This window comes from Rhodnius prolixus, unplaced genomic scaffold, assembly GCF_049639745.1.
Source record: "Rhodnius prolixus isolate KJV_2025 unplaced genomic scaffold, Rpr scaffold_38, whole genome shotgun sequence".
In the NCBI taxonomy this organism is placed as follows: Eukaryota; Metazoa; Arthropoda; class Insecta; order Hemiptera; family Reduviidae; genus Rhodnius; species Rhodnius prolixus.
Window position 1 is genome coordinate 108,031 of NW_027411598.1, and position 19,923 is coordinate 127,953.

Here is a 19,923-nt window from a genome sequence, read left to right on the forward strand (position 1 = left end):
GATAACTTGTGGACGTTTGTCATATTTAGTGACAATTTATAAAAGTATGATTGATATGCAGTGTTAATAAAATATTGTGTTGTGGTTATCACTATTTTAAAAATTTATTTATTTTTTGTATTTTATGTATAGTCATAAAGAGGAGATATTAATGAAGGCTAGTGATAGTGCTAAGTTCTACTAGGCTGGGCTGACAGAAGCCACTTCTAGACGCGTCATTACCAAGGCAGACAAAGTGATTACTCTACAAAAGAGCTCTAAAACGCACACACAGAAAAACGTTTTAACACGACAGTTCTTTCCTTTCGTTTGGGCCACACTGTCACAAGAGCAGGCTTTATAAAATACTAACACAGCTATTCAATTCAAGTTGATTTACCTTGATTAATAACAATGGAGTTGTCCACTCGCGATGGAACTTCTTTATCATCACAAACATACTCCTCATATTTTCGTATACCTCAATCATTTATAATAATGTTTACCATTATTAGTAAAACATTTCTCAAGTTTTTGTCATACTTTCTGCCAGAACAGTGTGTTAGAAATATTTCTATATTTTTCATCACATTGCCAAGAGATATGAGGTAAGTGAAATGTTTTTTCTATTTTTATGTAAGTTTCAATTTTATGGAGAGAAATAATGATATTTTTCTTGTTTACCTTTCTCGGCGTTTCTCCAAATTTTACCCAGCTTTTGACTGTTTTGTCTCCAAAAAATAGTTTATGCGACCTTTTCTTTCCATACAGAATTCATGTGTATGAATTCATTCATGAATTATGTGTCTTTCATTGGTTTCATGTGCTTAGGGACTTTGTTGTAGGGGCTTTAGGGGTAGATGACACCCCAAAGGGTTTAGGTGGAGAAGTTAGATTCAGGACAAAGTAAACCTTATGAAGTAAATGCCTTTGTAAATGTAGACATTGGATTTTGTATTTTTTTAACCACGGTCACAAAGTGTATGGCTGAACGTTCATTTCCTCGGATGGATTATATTAAAAATACCATCAGAACAACTAATTTTTTAAATAGAGAAACAGATTTGTTACATAAGGATTGGCATCTGTTCAAAAACGGCAAATTTAAATAAATAGGGGAACTGTTCAAAAATTAAAGCTGTGACCAAACCTAGTGCTTTGACACTTAAATTTAAGATATTTTAAAAAGTGAAATTAACCAGTTTGTGCAGTGAACGCCTCATATTTTGATATTTATGCATTGAAATTTCAGATTTGATAAGCTTCGGTGCCAAATAAGGTTTAGGTCAAATCTGTTTACTGAAAGTATTACGTTGCTGAATAGGTTTCTATGTTTTTCTCTGAACTGTACGTGCCAATTGTCCATACATAGATCTAAAATTTTTATTAAAACATTTTTCATGAAATATCAAATTAGGGTACTTGTCGGAAAGGAGTAACACCTTTGTATCAAATAACACGGCCTTCCTCTAAAGAGCCACTAATTATTGTTTATTTTATTTTCTGTCCACCAGTATAATAATAATCAAATGTGAGAGAGAATTTACAAATTTGATGAAAGTCGGCTGATCGAAAATGTAACGTTTTACCTTTTAAAATTATCCGTATTTTAATATTTTCTGGAAAATGTCGCCATGATTTTTATAAAACTTTGTGTGACGATTTATAAAATATAAATCTACAACTTTTATGGAAACTTGTTTTGTCGAAAATTTTATAAGGTTACTTCTTTGAGAAGGGGTGGATAGATTTCTTCTAGAGTTATACAATAACTCAAACGCTCGAAGTTTGAAGAAAATTATGGGTTAGAAATTTGAGAATAGAAAAAAGTCGTATGAGCGATCAAACTAGATTTTTCTATTTTTTTATTTTTTAATTTCATGTAATTTAGAGGGGCACCAAAATCTTAGTGCTTAATCGCCCCTGCATGTCGGTATAATACGACAGCAAACTGCCTGGCCCAAGGAGTTACTTTTCTAAGAGCTCTTTCATACCTGTAATATTTTTCTGGCGTAGCAAAGTGCAGTCCCAAAACCTAGAAGTCAAAAAGTGCAAAAATCAGAGGAAGGTGAAAAAGTTCTTGATTAACCACTTGCCTAAGTTAACAGCGATGTATTCCAATGAAACCAGGTGCCAGTCAGATGAAATAAGTCTCCTGTTGGCCTGTGCTTACTGAGGATAGTTATATAGGTATTACCAAAAACAAAATAAAGACAATCCACGTATTGTGCCAGTGTGAAGGCTGATTGGCTGAGTATGGCTCTTTGGTGATGAATAACTCGGGCCTTCAAGGTTGACCCAGAAGCTCCTCTTCAGATGGCCAAATCTATTGACTACTGTAATCATCCTGATAGTAGAAATAATTCTTTCTAATGCATCGCGATTATTTAATTTTTATCTGCCAAAAGAGAGACGTAGTAAGATATAAAATTGGGGCCTATTACTTTTTTAAAAATAAAGGCGAGCACACTCAAGAAACTTGCTCTTGAGTACTGTAGTTGAGATTTTAGATTTTTTTTTTTGCTTGTTCCTTGATATCGTAAATATCCTTCATAAATATTTCTAAACTCGATTGATTGATAGTTTGTGATTCTTTTCTACAAATAAATTACTTTCTTTTAGACTCCTAGTATGGTAAGAACTATGATAAGAGCTTCATTCAGTTTTCATCAAAAGTGGAGTGTTGCAGATTCTAGAAAAGTTGTTTTTTTAGTTTTTAGAATAACAAAAAATATTTATCCATTTATGTATGTGAACACTTTAACTAAAAATCAAAACATCGTAGTAAAGTGCAACTTACCTCCATGGGACCCAGCAGAAAGTTTGAGATCTCTCACCATTTAAAGGAAGTAACAATTTACTGAAAGAGTTTTCAGTTTTTGATGGTTTTCGCTTCCTTAATTTATTAATTTTTACACTCATTAGATCTATATTGTTCATATAAAATTCTTTTCCATAAAATTGATTAAGGGTTCTAGCAATGGATTTATCTTTAAGGATGCATTTTTTTGTAGATTGTTATTCTGTTTCCCATGCCTTTTTTTGCTTGCAATACAATTAAAATTTCATGTAACAGCATTTATTTCGCATTTTATCTAGAAGTAAAGATTGAATGCCATTAAAAATTGATATTCGAATTTTATATTTGCTGCAAACCATCCTTTAAAAAAATAATAAGTATTAAATGAATTGCTAAATTCAAGTTAAGAAAAATGGAGAGAACGGAAGTGTAAATCAGTTAATTTTTTCGGTAATCGGAAATTTTAAACTTAAAATTTAAACTAAATGAATTCTAAACAGAAACAATTTTTTGTTTTCTACATTTAAGAGAATCAGTTATTAAGATGCAATATATTAAGTCAAGATTTTGTTTTGTATGTTTGCTACGAACCATACAAAAAATTACTTTCTAAATTCTTAGTGAAAATAAATTTTCACTTCTGCCTCAAACGCGAAAATCGCTGTTTTATGAAATTGCGTTCATTATATTTCAAGTAAAAGAAGTCAATATAATATAAATGTCTCAATGTAACATTTTATTCTTAAATGTGAGTAATATCGTTGTTTTTATTTTTAGTTAGTTATAAATTAATTATTATTAATGAGACGTTTTTTAAGGACCATATTTACCACTTTACAAATACTATTTGATACATACTATTATGAAATACGAAATCGTACGGCTTTAACAGAATTTCAAAGAATAGTTAAAAAATATCCGAAGAAGGGTTGTATTTTATATAAAAGCAGTGTATGGACCTTGAAAGATGTAAGTATACGAAGTAAGTGATTATACGTACTTCAAGAATTGTCCATAAATTTCTACTTACCATAGAGTTAATTAGCCGATTCTATTTTTAGATTGATACCAGTAGCAACAAAATCGCTCAAGTCTTTTTCAATTATGGATACAGGAAAGGTGATGTGATTTCACTGTTAATGACAAATAGACCTGAATATGTTTGCATATGGCTTGGCCTCGGCAAAATAGGAGTTATCACAGCGTTGATTAACACAAATTTACGGAGTTCTTCTTTAATCCATTGTATAAATACAGCCCAAAGTAAAGCAGTTATCTACTCAGAGGATTTCATTCAAGGTATGGCTAAGAATTTTTTTATTTGTACCTAGCCTATCCCCAGAACATCTGGAGTTGAGGTTGGAGGAGGGGAGAATTTAGCCAGAGATTGATTATCCCTCTCTTACCTCTCTCCTAGAACTTTTTAGAAAGCCTGGTAATATCTTAAATAGATCCCTAGCATAGATCCTCGCTGAAGAGTGGGAGGTTGTTGGCAACACAGAGTAGAGGTCCCTATTTGCCAGCTCCTCGCTTATCTGGAGACTTCTCTAGAGAGCGAGGACTTCGATCACCCATTGGGCTCCAGATTACAGGTTAGATATCTTTTGCGAGCATAATGCATGTATTCTAGAAAATTGAGTAGAGTTTATGAGTAGAACAGTTTTGTAGCTATTCCATCCTATGCAAGTGCTCTCTCATGATTTCCGTATCTACGGCAGTAATTTTCCTTAGCTAGAATGTTGGTCTGTCAAAGATTCAGATTGAATAATTATTATCAGCCCTCCCCATGAAGATCTGGTGGAGTAGTACCCCCTTTACTTTTTCTGTAGAGAGTGTGTTACTATATTTTCAATGACCTTTGCAGTTTTTTGTTTTGTTTTTGAAAAAATTCCGCAAAAAGGACATCCGCGAAGTCCCTTCACAACCAGCTTATCATCTTTCTCGTTATGTTGTATGCATTAATATCCAGCACGCAACTTAAGCTTACGTTAAAGTGTGGTGGCATGAACCTCCTCCAGTTCCTTGCTTCACTGCGCAGTAGGCCTTAAAAGCTTTTAGGGCGGCCTATCAGAGAAATTGTCTTGTCTACAGTGACCTCATCATCAAATATTGAACACAACTTAAAATGGCAATTATCACACCCTAAAAATTTCCCGATTGCTGAAAATGAGATGCCTATGAGAACGCCCTTGACTCCAGTATTGATCTTGGAACCATCCGTATAAGCCTTAATCTCGTTTCTGCACAGCTAGAATCAGTGTGGTAATTAAAGGAGTAAAGGCCTCATACCGTCCTACCACGAAGACTTATATGGGGTGAAGGAACCAAGAGCTTTTAAGTCGTTGACCCTAATAACCTCAGAGCCATTTTTTAGTTATCTCTGCTTACATACGTATAGAACTTTGCCTAGTTGTTGATGATTTTACAAGAGGAAGTGTTCAACAACATTCTTTTCTTGTTGTTATGTGACACAACATACAAATGTATGTAAAACTTTATATAGTGGAAATCAAATGAATAAAATGTCAATAAATAGTGTAACTGGGTAAGGTTAGTGAATTGTAGTGAGGAATTGAGTGGGGAGCATAAGAGAGGTAAGAGAGAAGATGATGTGAGTTGGCTGCAGTGGCAAGAAAACGTTGGGATCTCCCCTAAGCAGCTACATGGCTGATATATCTCCAATCGTTAGAAACAATTAGCAATTCACAATCTCCGCTCTCAATTCCTTTTTGGTCACATTTTCATTGGACCTAAGAGCTGGAGAGTCTGGAAAACTGTTTAGCCGCCTTCAACGTCTAGATCCTTTTTGCCAAGGAGCTGTCAAATAACTATGTATGACGGTACAATTGGTTATCAGTGTGAAAACCCTACTTTCCTTAGCTCTTTAGTTATCTCCCAGGGACTAAGTACCAAGTTTAGAAATTAGATTTTAATTATCGGTATTATTTGTTGTAAGAATAAAATATCCGTTAGTAATTAATTTCGTACTCTACAAATCTAGCAATAAGTTTTGAATGTCTGAATCTCTTTATCCAATAGAATAATCAAGTAATTGTAGTTTGTTTTGTTCTTTTTACAATATACTTTTTGTTCTGTTTGTACAATATATATTTTTTTGGTTTATAAATTTGCTATCTTAAAAGAGGATTTTTTTTTTTGGAGGGAGTGTTTTTTGGTTTATTTCGCATTATTAAGGCTCTAAGATCTTTTTAGGTTGTATCAAGAATTTTTTTAGCAAATTATTTGTTAACGGCGTACTTCTTCTGATTAACCGAGATTGACCAGTCACTTAATTGCATCCGCCCAAAGTAATTAAGTTCCTGACCCTAGAGAGACCAAACCGAGTTCTTCTGATCACTGCGCTGAATTAACCCATTCAATCAATATTTGGATCAAAAGGTATTCTGCGACTTAGCCCCAGAGTTCCAGTTAGAGCGAAAAACACTCCCAGTCTGTCGCACGTGGGTTTCTGAATTTTCGTGGGGAAGTGGTGGAGTTATTCAGCTCAAACCATCAGTGATCAAAATAACACTCATCATCAGATAAATGCCAAACACTGACACAAAAGCTGAGCAGATGAAATGCCAATGACTTTCTGTCTTGTGCTTCTTACAAAAAAAAAAGTAGGATAGGTATGTTTATTCAAGTTATTTATTTAATTTCAAAAATTATAATCAAAAAGGGACTTGTCTCTTGAGTTGTTGTAGCTATCCCATCTACTTTGTGGGGACTTTCCATCGTAAACCAAAATCAGCGGCGATCCCTGCATTTCAGCAAATTATAGTACCCTTCCAACCTTTACAATTAATTCCAAAATTAAACTGGAAAATACAAAACAAACAAAAATATCAATTATTACTGGATGTTAATACTAAAGATTTTCTAAATAAGGATAACATTAAATCTATTGATTCTGTTTATCAGTTAATATGTAATTCTTCATGTAACAGTAATATGACTGCAGACAATAGTAAAAGTAAAAAGTACAATAAAATTAGGGAGAAACCCTGGTTTGATAGACAATGTTTTAAGGCACGGAAAATCTCTTTCTCTTTTCTTAGGTTATACAGGCGAACAAACAATGATTTTATTAAAACAAAGTATTTGGAATCTAATAAAAAATTTAAATCTATTTGCTATAAAAAGCGAGTTGATTATTACAGAGTAACCGCTGAGAAATTTGTCTCTATTCGAGACACTAAGGATTTCTGGGACACAGTGAGAACATTTAGGAATAAATCTTTTGTTATGGGAAACAGTATTTCTATAGAACAATGGGTAGATCATTTTAAGGTGATGTATAATCCTCCACTAGCCGCTAGCCGTATTTGTTACTGTCCCCCCTTGGTTTTTGATGAGTTTCTAGATGCCCCCTTCACTTTATTGGAACTAACATTAGTATTGAAAAATGTGAAATGTGATAAAGCGCCAGGTACTGACAGAATTCCGTATGAATTCTACAAGTATGCTCCAGAGAACTTTCTGTCTTATTTACTTGATTTGTATAATTCTATATATGATAGCGGTGAAATTCCAAAAGAATTTAACGAGGCTATTACATTTCCTTTACACAAGAAAGGAGATACAAATACTGTTTCAAATTATAGAGGCATAGCTTTTGAAAATTCAATTGGGAAAATTTTTACTGGCTTAGTTTTACAAAGACTGAATCAATGGATTTGCGAAAAAAATATATTAAAGGAATTTCAAGCAGGTTTTCGAAAAAATTACTGTACAATAGATAATATTTTTAGTTTAATGTCAATAATTAAGATAAAATTAAAGGTTAAAAGACAAAAAATTTATGTTTTTTTTGTAGACTTTAGTGCAGCTTTCGATAGAATAGATCGGCAAGCTTTGATTTATAAATTAAACGAATTGAACATTTCCACCAAGGTAATAAATTTGATTAACAATCTGCATAATGATACTACTGGCCGGGTGTGGAGTAAAGAAGGTCTGTCTGAATCTTTTGAAATCTCTATGGGAGTTAAACAGGGAGCTCTGTTGAGTCCTCTCCTGTTTTCTCTCTTTATTAATGATATAGATGATTATTTGGAAGGAGGTGTTAACGTGGGTAAAACGAACATTAAGCTCTTAGCGTATGCTGATGATATTGTCTTGTTGGCCTCTACGCCGATCTCGTTACAAAGAATGATAAATGCCCTTTACGAATACTGTATGAAATGGAACTTGGTAATTAATCTGGAAAAGTCAAACATTATGGTTTTTAGAAACGGAGGTAAAATAAGTAAGACAAACAAATGGTGGTACGGAACCCAACAATTAAATGAAGTTAATAATTATAAATACCTAGGAATAAATATAACACCCTCCTTGAGTTTACAAAGTTATTTCTCTAATAAATTAAATCAGGCTAAATTATGTTTAAATTCAATCTGGAGCAAAATTATTTCAAACGCTGATATAGGTTTTCAAACTAAAGTAAAAATATTTAATTCAGTAACTCGGGCAAGTATCTGTTATGGAGCGCAAGTATGGGGTGGTGCAAGGTATAATGAGGTTGAGAAACTGCTATTATTTTTTATTAAAAAAGTCTTTAAGCTTCCGGTAAATACGCCAAATTATGTTATGTACCTTGAGACTAAACTGCTTCCTGTCTTCCTCTACACTTTAAAATTACATCAGAATTATATATTAAAAGTATTGAATATGCCCAATAGTAGGTACCCTAAAATTCTTCTGAATGAAGTAGTTAAAAATGAGGTATTTTGGTTTAAAGAACAGAGAGAATTGTGTAAAAGTAATGGTTTGGAATTTGATATAAATGCAAATCTAAAAGATACTTTTACAAACCTAAGAAATGCATTACAGGCAAAATTTATGGAAAAATTTGTACTCTCTGCTACTACTTCAAATACTTCTGTTATTTATAAAAACTTGAATTACGACATAAACTATCTAGATAAAAAGTTTAAAATAACAGATGTAAGTTGGATTTTAAGGGCTAGGGGAGAGCTGTTAAATTTAAATTACAAACGCTATTCCAGCGGTTCTGCAATTTGTTCTCTATGCAACAGATCCGAGCAGGAGGATATATTTCACTTTCTTGCGATCTGCCCTATCCTCAGTGAAATAAGATTTAAATTTTTTAAAAAAACCAGTCTTTCTAAAGAAGAGCTTATAGAATACTTAAATGGCGCAAATTTTTATTTATTAATACAATACTGTAAATTGGCATGGTCATATAGATATAATTTAATTTTGGAATTCAATTTTTAATTTTATACTGTTTTTTGTACTGTAATTTTTGTAATTCTATTTTGTATAATTTTCCACTGTATTGTGCATTTATGTTGTTTTTTGTGCAAAGCCTCCTTTTTATTTTTATTCGTTTATTTTTTTCTATTTTCGTTTTATTGTTCTCGATACAACCCCTCTGATGGTGTTTAACACCAGAGAGTATTGTCTTTTATTTATTTGTATTTCTATTTTGTATAATTTAAATTCATTATAATAAAAGATATTATTATTATTATATTATATTATTATTAGTACCCTTCCAGCGAAATTACAAATTCTTTTAAAAAGACGATAACAAGGATGTTGGCAGCAAGCAGTGGGAGATGTAGATGAGATATTGAATTGATGTGGCTGTGATGGTGGTAAACCAATGTAGACAGATCTTGGAGTTACCCAATGGGGGGTTGTAAGCAAAAACATTGGAACAGAAATGTAACAATATCATTGAAAGCCTGATTTGCTAGAAACTAAGCTACCTAGATTTTACTCGTGCACAATTCTAATCGAAACAAAAATAATGTTTGTTTTGCAAATAATTATTATAATTACAGCAATTATAGAAGCTCGATCTTCATTGGGAAGCAACATCAGGTACTTCCAATTAGGAGGACAGGCAATAGAAGGAATAACTAAACTGGATAATTCCCTGAAAGCAGCTCCAGACGAGGTTCCTACAGTCCCCTACCAAATAGATTACAAAGATCACCTAATGTATATTTATACATCCGGTACCACTGGATTCCCAAAAGCTGCTATAATGCCACATTCAAGGTATGACGCATTTTTTTATACTATTATAAAATGATATATATTTATAAAATCTAAAACTGACTATGAAGTTGCAATAAACTCTAATGATGGATGAAAAGCCGAAACTGGTCAGAAATATTAAGACTTGCATGATGCCCAATGATAACTAAACAGAACAGATAAAGAGAATTCGGAGCAAACGTCGAATAAATTAGGAGTTTCTAAGTGGCTTTCGATCCTCCCCTTGTTGAGTATGATTATAACACAATCTATGCATTCTAAAAAGGAAAACAAGCATGTGTACTTTCTTATGGCGCAGTGGTCATTATTTTTTTAAAAGATATTAAGCAATGCGTCCAGAGAAAATAGAATAAAAGCAAACCGAACATTCAAATTTTTCAAATTGAGAAGTGTGTGATGTTGAATTTAATGTACCAAAACTTTTGCAATTAAGATTATTCAAATTTAATTTACTATCTATCAATCTCTAATTTATATAGTTCAAAAAATAACACGTTTTAAAGTTTCTATGTGTATAATATTATCTGTTTTGAAATCTAATTTTTGATTATTTGACTTTTTTTTTTGTAGATTTTTATTTATGTCAGCTTCCTTACGCCATCTTCTTGGTCTTACCAATAAAGATATCGTATACAATCCTCTACCATTGTACCATACTGCTGGAGGCCTGCTGGGAATTAGTGCTGGCATAACCCTGGGGGCAGCTGTTGTTATCAGACCTAAATTTTCTGCTTCTGCTTATATTCCTGAATGCATAGAGTACAGTTGTACGGTAAGATTAACAACTTAATTTCTCCTAATGCCGAAAATTTAGAAAGGATTGAGATTTAAGGTCTAGGGAAAGACTTACGATGTCCTTGTGAAATAATGTATGATGGACATTAAACAATAAAACATTCTACTAAAATGTAGTGTTATTTGTATGTTGTGAAGTTTATACATTGGTAACAACTAAAAACGTTGTTACCTTGTAAGATGGATATATGTAAGTGTACAAGATGAACAAAATTAATGCAAAAGCTGAGAATCAAGTTTAAATGAGTGATATTCTGTAACAGCGAACTGCTGCTATCTATTTTTATTTTATTTAGAGAACTTAATACCAACAATAGTTTGTTTTTTACAGACTGCTACATTTTCCCGACCAAAATTAATAAAAGACTGGTATTAATGCAAAATTTTATCAATCAAGATTTCAGAAGAAATTGCATGTTTCGAAAGAGATTTGAACTTCCTGAATAAGTTTCAAATGTTTTACCCTAGGATTTTGTTAACTTCAAATTGTAAAGTTATAGAAAGCTTAAACTTGGTATTTTGTTTGATTTGTTGTCGTTTCCAGTTTTTACTTGAAATTTGGAAACGAATGCTAAACGTTAACACTTGAATGTTTAGTTTTTCTCCAAAAATGGTTTCAACGACTATCTGTATAATTCGTTGTCAAAGGTAACAGTTAGGCCCACATTTTCAGTTGGAATATTTACTGAGGATTATAGCTTCCATCTAAATAGCTTCTCTACTAATAACTAGTAAGTGTTCTGCATCTGTATAATAATTTTATACACAAGTAGCAGTGCTTCCAATCGAAAATTGGTTGGTTCTGCAGGGCGGTATATATAATATTGATTTAGATGTGGTGATTGATGAAAATATTGTTGAAACAGGTCAGAAATAGAAATACAATGCGTGCTGCGAACAGTAATAATAACAATTCTTCTAAGTTTGTCGAAAAATCGCCTAAGAGGAAGTGTATTTTAAATTTTCTGCAAGTAGTGGAAAACGGTTCAACCACTTCTCTCTGCATAGTCATCCTACCCCACTCTGCCAAGACACTGCCTCTAACGATCCTTCTATTCCCTACAGATTCAAAAGAATTAAACATATCCATTTCTAAATTTCACCTGTGCCTGCAGGTTTTTTATTCTTCTTCTCAGCTTATTTTATTATTGTCTCATCCTAAACTGTTATGAAGGTTAAATTGTGAGATCAAAATACTTTCTCTCACTAGTAAAGTTAGAATTCTCGTACGCAGATTTTTCTGTTGAAGTAAGTCAATTTTCACAGGCAATACAATGTTACGGACGAAATTCGACATTATTAGTTGCTTGGGAAGCAGAAAGTACGATAGAGAATTTAACAAGTTTTTTCTTGTTAATAGGTTGGCCAATATATTGGAGAAATATGCAGATATTTACTAGCAGTTCCACCACAGCCCACTGATGTACAGCATAAATTGCGAGTGATTGTGGGAAATGGCTTACGTCCAGCCATTTGGGCAAAATTTGTTGAAAGATTCAATGTACCCAATGTAATGGAAGTATATGGTTCAACGGAAGGCAATTTACAATTTGGTAATAATTGTTTTATATAGCAACAAAATACAATTTACCTTAATTTCTCTTTAACATATATATGTATATATATATATATATATATAGTGACTCCCATTAATATTGGGACACCTATTACAAAATGATTTAAAAGGAAAATAAAAACAACAGACAAAAGTTTGGAATTTTTTTTTTTTTAAATAACAGCAACATCTGTACAAATTATATATAAGTATAAATCGATGAAATTCCAAACTGTTAGGTAGCACTTTTTTAAAAAGTGTAAAATAAGGCTCTCAAAAATATTGGGACACCAGAAGTGCTAGAGTTTAAATAATGTTCAATATTTAAAATCTCCTACTATTTAATAATTGGTTGGTAATAATTTAATAATTGCTTTTTGACTTACAATAGCCCTCAAACGATCAGGCATAGGTGAAACAAGTTTTTGGTTAATTCAGGTGGTGTTTTTTTCCTATTCTTCCAGGAAACATAGTTTTAATTCATTTTTGTTAGATATTATTCGTTTTTCTTAAAGCACTGGCTAAATATTGCCATAAATGTTCAATGGGATTAAGATCTGGTGACTGCGGAGAGGTTTGGAATACTTTTGGGCAATTGTATAACAGTCACTGACGTATCACCCAAGCCGTAGGTTTGGGGTCGTTATCTTGGTAGAATTTAGAAGACCCTAAAATACCAAATGTTTGGGCACTTTTTTCAAATTATATTTTAATATATTACTATAAACCATTTTGTGCATCATTCCATCAATAAACACTAATTCTCCAAATCCTGATGCGGACATCCAGCCCCAAACCAGAACTGACCCACCTCCACCCGGAGGTGCAGCTTTAAAACCCTTTAAAGTTGGCTGTAAATTCTTCTTTTCGAGTTCAGCATTCGCTTTCCTCCAGACCATAACCCTTCCATCTGACTGGAAAACATTAAATTTTGATTCATCGCTAGAGTATATCATTCCAAAAGCCACTATTTACATTGGAATATTTTTCGGCAAATTTCACTCTCTTAACACTATTTATCTTACTGACAAAAGGATTCTTCCAGGCTACTCTACCATGATAGTCGAGTTTTCTTAGCACTCTCCGAACTGTTTCTGCTCCTTTTTTGCTCTCTGAACATGTCAAAAATTTCACATAGAAGTTTTGGAGCACTAAGTCGGTGATCTTTTTTAATTCTTTTAATATATAACGCTGCTCTCTCTCAGAGAGCAGTTGAGGACGGCCTTTTTGTGGGGTTGAAACAATTCTTTTTTCTTTTTGGTAACGCTGAATGATGTTCCACGCAGTAGATGTTTTAGGTCCGATCAGTTTTTCTGTCTCTCTAACACTTTTTATTGTCTTTGTGCAAAGAAATAATAATATTTCTTTGTTCAATCGTTGTATTTGTATTTTTGCGCGACATGTTACACCTGGCTTGATTTATATAAACTAATTTAATTATTAATTTCATATTGAATATATGCTTAAGGTATATATTTACAAATTGTATAAATATTCGGGCAAAACCTTAGACAAGCTATAAATTATAATAGTGTCCCAATATTTATGAGAGGTAGAATTTGCTCTTATTATTATATATATTTTTTTTAATCTACCAAAACATTTTTATGTACTTATTTAAATAGTTTTTATTTAATTAATAGTAATTATAAAATGAAATGAATTTATAAAAATTTGAATAAATGGGTGCCACTTTTAATTTTCGTCAATTTTTAACTTCTGTATGTACTGTCCCAATATTAATGGGAGTCACTGTGTGTATATATATATATATATATATATATATATATATATATATATATATATATATATATTCATAACATGATTATATTTATAATTTAGCAAATTTGGACAATACTATTGGTGCAGTTGGATCGATTCCCAGATTTTTGCCTGGAAGCCACTACATCGGATCTATTATTAAAGTGGATATGTCAACAATGGAACCAATTAGAAATGAAGATGGATTCTGTGTTCAGTGTGGAGTTGGTAAGTTTTTTCATTTAAATTTTGTTAGTTCTCTGTGTAGTTTATCAGAAAATCAATTTGGAATCGACCAGATACAGGAAGCCGGCCAGTAAACTTCCTAGAAAGTAAAAATTTTTCTCATTGCATGGACAATACATTCTTCACCTATTTTTTATTTGTTAGAAGCTCTGTTTTTGGAGATTTTGTTTCTATTCTACACAGAAAATCACTGTTCGCTGACGAAGGCACCAGAATCACATTTGTTCCTTATGAAAGAGTTTAAAAAAATATGTCAATGTACAAAATATGTCTACACTTAAATAATTTTTTGTCGATTTTAGTGATTCAAATGTAAGCTATTTATTACATGCTCTATAATAGCATACATTGTTTTTCGGTACATTAAAGGAAGGGAATGGATTGTATTAGTTTGGGGCAATGGATTCCCACCTGAGGTACTGAATTTGAATCCAGCTGTTTACCCTTAGATTGTATCTTTTTAAGAGCTTCCTTTAACTGATGAAGTAGTGTCCGGTATTCAGAGGATTTTCCGGTGGTCAGCATAGCAAGGAGAAGGCTCTGGGCGCCAGTGGCCTTGGATATTGACCCACCTTGGATTAAAAGAACAATAACTGTCCATTTGCTCTGTTTAACCGGAATAGCTTGAAATGTTTTATGCAAGAATAATAATAATAAATATTTTTTAATTATTAATATCCATATTCGCTGAGGGAATTTTTAAGGGGATGGTCTGAGCCCCTATGGATTTGCCTATCTCTCAATTTTTTAAAATACAATATTACGTAATGTAAATTAGTATACCTTCTATAATCTTACTATCTCACGATCTCAAGGTCATACAGCTAAAGACTTACCGATACTCTTTAAACTACCAGAAGCAAAGATCAATTGCGAAGCCTCCTGGAATCCGTAGCTGATTACAATCGGGGAGTCTAATTTTTTTTTTAGTTAATAAGTGTGGCTTGCACTAGATAGAACTTGATGGAAGATCAAAACAAGGAGCTGGATGACTATAATTGAGTTTATGTGACAGATACATATCTGCATGTACCTTATTTTGAATCAAGTTTTGTCATTCAAAGCATCAGAAATAACTTAAAACGCTTTGAAATAGAAGCAAATAAATCGAGGCCCTGAATTCATGGGCCAACATCAGCTTTATTATGGATTAAATCCACAATAAAAGCATTTTATTTTAATCAATTTTATTTTATTTTTTATTTATTTCCTCTTTTCATCATAATTATAAAAATTTAATTGTTGAATTTTCTATACATTTATTACTTTTGTATGCTTTAACAGAATTTACTTACCTACCCTCCTCTCCATACTTTCGTGAGAGAAAATAGTAATCTAAAAAATTATATATCAGGTACAAAGTTTTGACTCTTTAATTCGAGAAATGTGACTGTATCACACCAAATTGCTTCATTCCTTTTAGTATGGCCCGATTTTTTTGATCAACTTTTTTTGTTTGAGCAGATGAACCTGGTATGTTCATTGGTATCATTCCTTGGAAGAATTCGGTGAAAGAAGTGTTCGGCTATTTAGATAAATCTGAATCAAATAAAAAGTTTATCTATAATGTTTTTAAAAAAGGTGATCGAGCGTTTATATCAGGTAATTATGTGTAATATAAAAAATAAGTAGAAGCCTCTTATTTAAAGCAGAAGATTTTCTTAAATTTATTTGCCATTTAGGAGATATCTTGGTGATGGATGAATTTGGTTATCTTTATTTCAAAGACAGGACTGGCGATACTTTCAGGTAGATTGGCATTTATCATTAATTTGCATTATTCGAAATAAATATCCGCTTTCATATAAATAAGATTTAATTTTTATAATTAACTATTGAACAATGTTACAATTCGAAATAGACTGAGCCACGTCTTTGATGAAATGCGACAGAAAAAAAAAATACCTAGAATTTTTTTTATGAGAGAATGTAAGCACTTAGAGTACATAACAATTTAGGCCTAAATTTTACTCGGCTGTAGAGAGAAATGCAATTTAATAGAAGAGTAAAGTATTTTTACATTCTTATTCAATAGTTGTAATTTTGAAATTTAAGAATTGATTGAGATCGGAAATCGGGTCCTTAAATTAAAATTAGGAATACCTAATTTTTCAGAAGAACTCTGTACCAATTCACCTGCCCTTCACATTGCCACACACTTGCAAATATTTAAAGTGAGACTCCTCACTAGTTAGAGCATCTTTTCTTACCTGTGCAAATAGACTTGGTAGCATTCTGAGATGCCCAGGGCAAAATATGAAAGCTTTATAAGAGCCGAAAACTTTATACCAGAAGATGTCCACTTTCGAATTATTTTCTGCTGATCTTATTGTGACTACTAACTACACCTGAAAACTGTGGCTACCCTAGGTTGGCTTAAACCGTCTATGCTTATATTAAACCGAACATTTCGATCCTGCTTTAGTTCCATTTCTGCATTAGTTTTAGAACCATTATTTACCAAACAGTCTTGCCCGGAAATAGCATTTAACGCTTCAAGCCACTTAAGTAAAGTAATGCCTATTTTTTTCAGGCGGGCTTTACGTCCAACTACTAACTAGGTGTTGTAGACGGAGGCGTTTAGCATACATGCTTTACTGAAAAATTTCTTTTATTAATGATTAAATAAAATTCAAGGCTTAAGACCGGGAATCAAACCCAGTACCACAATACATATTAGCTTTACAGGTCTCGCCTCTAACCACTCGGCGCCACTGTGGCCGGAATAAGTACTTGCAAAAGCTGAATTTTAAAAGCGACTAAAACTTAGTATATCTCAGCTAGCAGCAGAACTTTGAACGGTCCTGAGGAGCAGATGTCAGCTTGCATTAGAAGAAGCATCTTAACTATCTAGGCACCCACCATTCTCAAAGCAAGCAAGCCTTTAATCACCTTAATGTCTTACCGGCATCCACCTGCGAAGTCTTCGTCCATCACACCACTGGCCCATATGACATACTGCACATCCAAAGTCATCTTGATCTTGTTTGTAACATTATTCACTGATTATTCATGTCCGCTTTGGACAAAAATTATTCATTGTTTCTTGACTTCCATGGAAAAATGGATTTTAGTACACCAAGGGTAGGCTATCCCAAACCCAACAGGTTCCTTCGTTATATGAAGAGAACAATGTTATTTAAACGGGGATCAATAGTGCTCCTTCTGGAAGTCTCGAAACCGTACTTACTGCTTTCGACTAATCATTAGCAAATCCAAAACAGTAAGGCATGTATTTGGGAACTGGGTAATGAAAACGATGTCTACAACTTCTATAGTTAAGGCGATTAGATGCATTTCTGTGACAGCCTCTTACCTAAACCTCTGTTCAATACTTGTCTTTGGTGGCCTTATAGTTCTTCCCGACAGACTTCATTTTCTGCACTTGCACTAACAAGAACTGAGAATTATTGTGTGAAGACCGCTTCTATGTCTTGAAAGCTAGCCACCGCAACTTCTTTGCCCTCAAGGGATCTTTATACAGCACCCTATTTAGTACATCCAAAGCGTAGTCCAATTATTCTATATAAGTATATTATTTCCTATTTGAATAAGCAATTATCCAGCTCCAAAACCTAAGATTTTCCGTCAAATTGATATTTTATTTTTGTACATGCAGATGGAAAGGTGAAAATGTATCAACTTCTGAAGTAGAAGCGGTGGTTAGCAGCATCATCGGCCTCAGAGACTGCATTGTTTACGGTGTTCAGGTAGTGAAATAGTGTTTGTAATCAACCTGAATACTTAAGTAGTGAAATTTCGAAAGTCCTTACCGGACCTGTACATTGTGTATAGGAATCGATTTTTATGAACGAAGTGTCATTTGATTTGAAATGAGTCTTTTGGATGTCTTGACTTATTTTGAGGGGAATTGCCCCCTCGTAAACTAATTATTAAAAATAACACTGTAAATCTTAGCAATGTGCACAGTTTACTTTTTCTTTCCTCTTTTAAGAAGAAGTACTGTAATCACATTGTAATCTCAAAGTACTTAAACATTGGCTATTGAACATTGTTTTCATGAATCAGTACAGAATAATTAAAACATGAAAAACGCTTCTTTAAATTTTTAATTATTTCTGATTACAATAAATCTAAATAAAATGGCGAGTGCTCCTCTTCATAGAACAAGAATATATTAAAAAAGATAACGACCAACATAAATAAGGATTTGTGAAATCGAATAAATAATACTAATAAAAAAAAGTAATTCTTGTTCATTAAGCAATTTATTTTTGGAAGTATTCTTTAAACGATATTAGTAACTAAATTTCCAAAAATACAAGATTTGTATATGGTTTTAATACTTTCTGTTAGAATTCATGTGAACATGTTCTATGGCGAATGTTAAAGTACTTAGAAAACTGTAGCAGTAGTGAGAAAAATCATATCTGAAAAACAGCGAGGAAATTAGAAACAAATTTAAGTAAAATACCTAAGCTTTTTATAAAATGTTGCTACCAGGCTGAAATTACGAGTTGAAATATGAATGAAATGTTAGTTCGTTGATTTTATCCAATATTGCAGACCTAACCACATTTTCAGTGAAATGACATGTACTTGCTTGTGAACTCTTAATTAATTAACGATTACTCAATTCACAACTTCAATTTTTAAATAAGTTTTTGTTGAGGTAGTAATACGTAAAACGTTGGTTTAACCTATATTTAAAAATTTGTTTAAAGGTAGGTGACTTCGAAGGCCGAGTGGGAATGGCTGCCCTCGTCGATCCCAGAGGACAGTTAGACTTAAATGAGCTTGCCCGCTCGCTGGATACTGCTCTTCCTAAATACGCGCATCCTATATTTATAAGAATTCTATCTGAGATTGAATTAACTGGCACTTTCAAGTTGAAGAAAGGTCATTTACAAGAGGAAGGGTTCAATATTAATATTGTAAAAGATCCATTGTATTTTAGAACAGGTGAATCGTACATCCGACTTTCAAAGGAACTGTTCGATGATATATGTTCTGGTGTAATACATATTTAAACTTGAATGTACATAACAATTCTTAATACGAGTAAAATACATATATTAAAGTCATTCCCTGATTTTTTTTATCCAATTTTCTTTGAAATTAATTTATATAGTACACTTTAATAACAATTGCTGCTGAACATTCTGAAATTCTGAAATAAAAATGCTCTATGCTATATTCATTCGTAAATGAAGTGATCGTTTGAAAACTGATTCTTAAATTTATTAAAAAAATATATAATAAAATAAAAACTCAACTCGAAAACTTTTAGATCGTTTGAAAACTCTCCAAATTTTTTGTTTGTTTAAATTTCAAAATAGAGCGAATTCAGAAAGACAGAAAATTTAATCGAAGAGTATGTTTCGTTCTTATATCCTTTTAGAAGATGATCCTATAAGTGTTTAAATGGGTAAAAATTCGTTGATGCAGCAAGCTGTTCTAAACGTCGAATTTCTTGATATTGCAGTAAGTGTATAAAATCTTATCCTGTGTAGTCTGGCCATTATGTCTGGCAGAAAGAATCTGAGCCGATTGCTTCTGCACTGTTGGAACGAAGATCCTGCCAAAGAAAGATTGTGCTTAATCATTTCTTCAATGTTATATCAAAGGGACGGATTGATCTTCCTCAGATTGGCATTTAATTTAATACATAATTATATTCGTCAGTGAAAAGATTTGTGTCCAGACTTTTGTCAGTCAGTGTTATTTGATATCTAGCCAACTGAAGTCTTCGAATTCTGTAAGAGTTAGCATGAACACGTAGAATTTTGTT

The 19,923-nt window shown here is 32.5% G+C and overlaps 1 protein-coding gene across 1 annotated transcript; it reads left to right on the forward strand.

The window, feature by feature from the left end:
- Positions 1 to 149: 149 nt before the first annotated feature.
- LOC141452089 (long-chain fatty acid transport protein 4-like) lies at positions 150 to 19,216 on the forward strand. Its single transcript, XM_074123928.1, has 11 exons — positions 150 to 587; positions 3,598 to 3,748; positions 3,841 to 4,078; positions 9,595 to 9,814; positions 10,385 to 10,586; positions 11,970 to 12,162; positions 14,007 to 14,153; positions 15,636 to 15,773; positions 15,854 to 15,920; positions 17,791 to 17,881; positions 18,857 to 19,216. The coding sequence occupies exons 1-11, from the start codon at positions 394 to 396 to the stop codon at positions 19,160 to 19,162; spliced, it is 1,947 nt and encodes a 648-aa protein (XP_073980029.1). The 5' UTR covers positions 150 to 393; the 3' UTR covers positions 19,163 to 19,216.
- Positions 19,217 to 19,923: the final 707 nt, after the last annotated feature.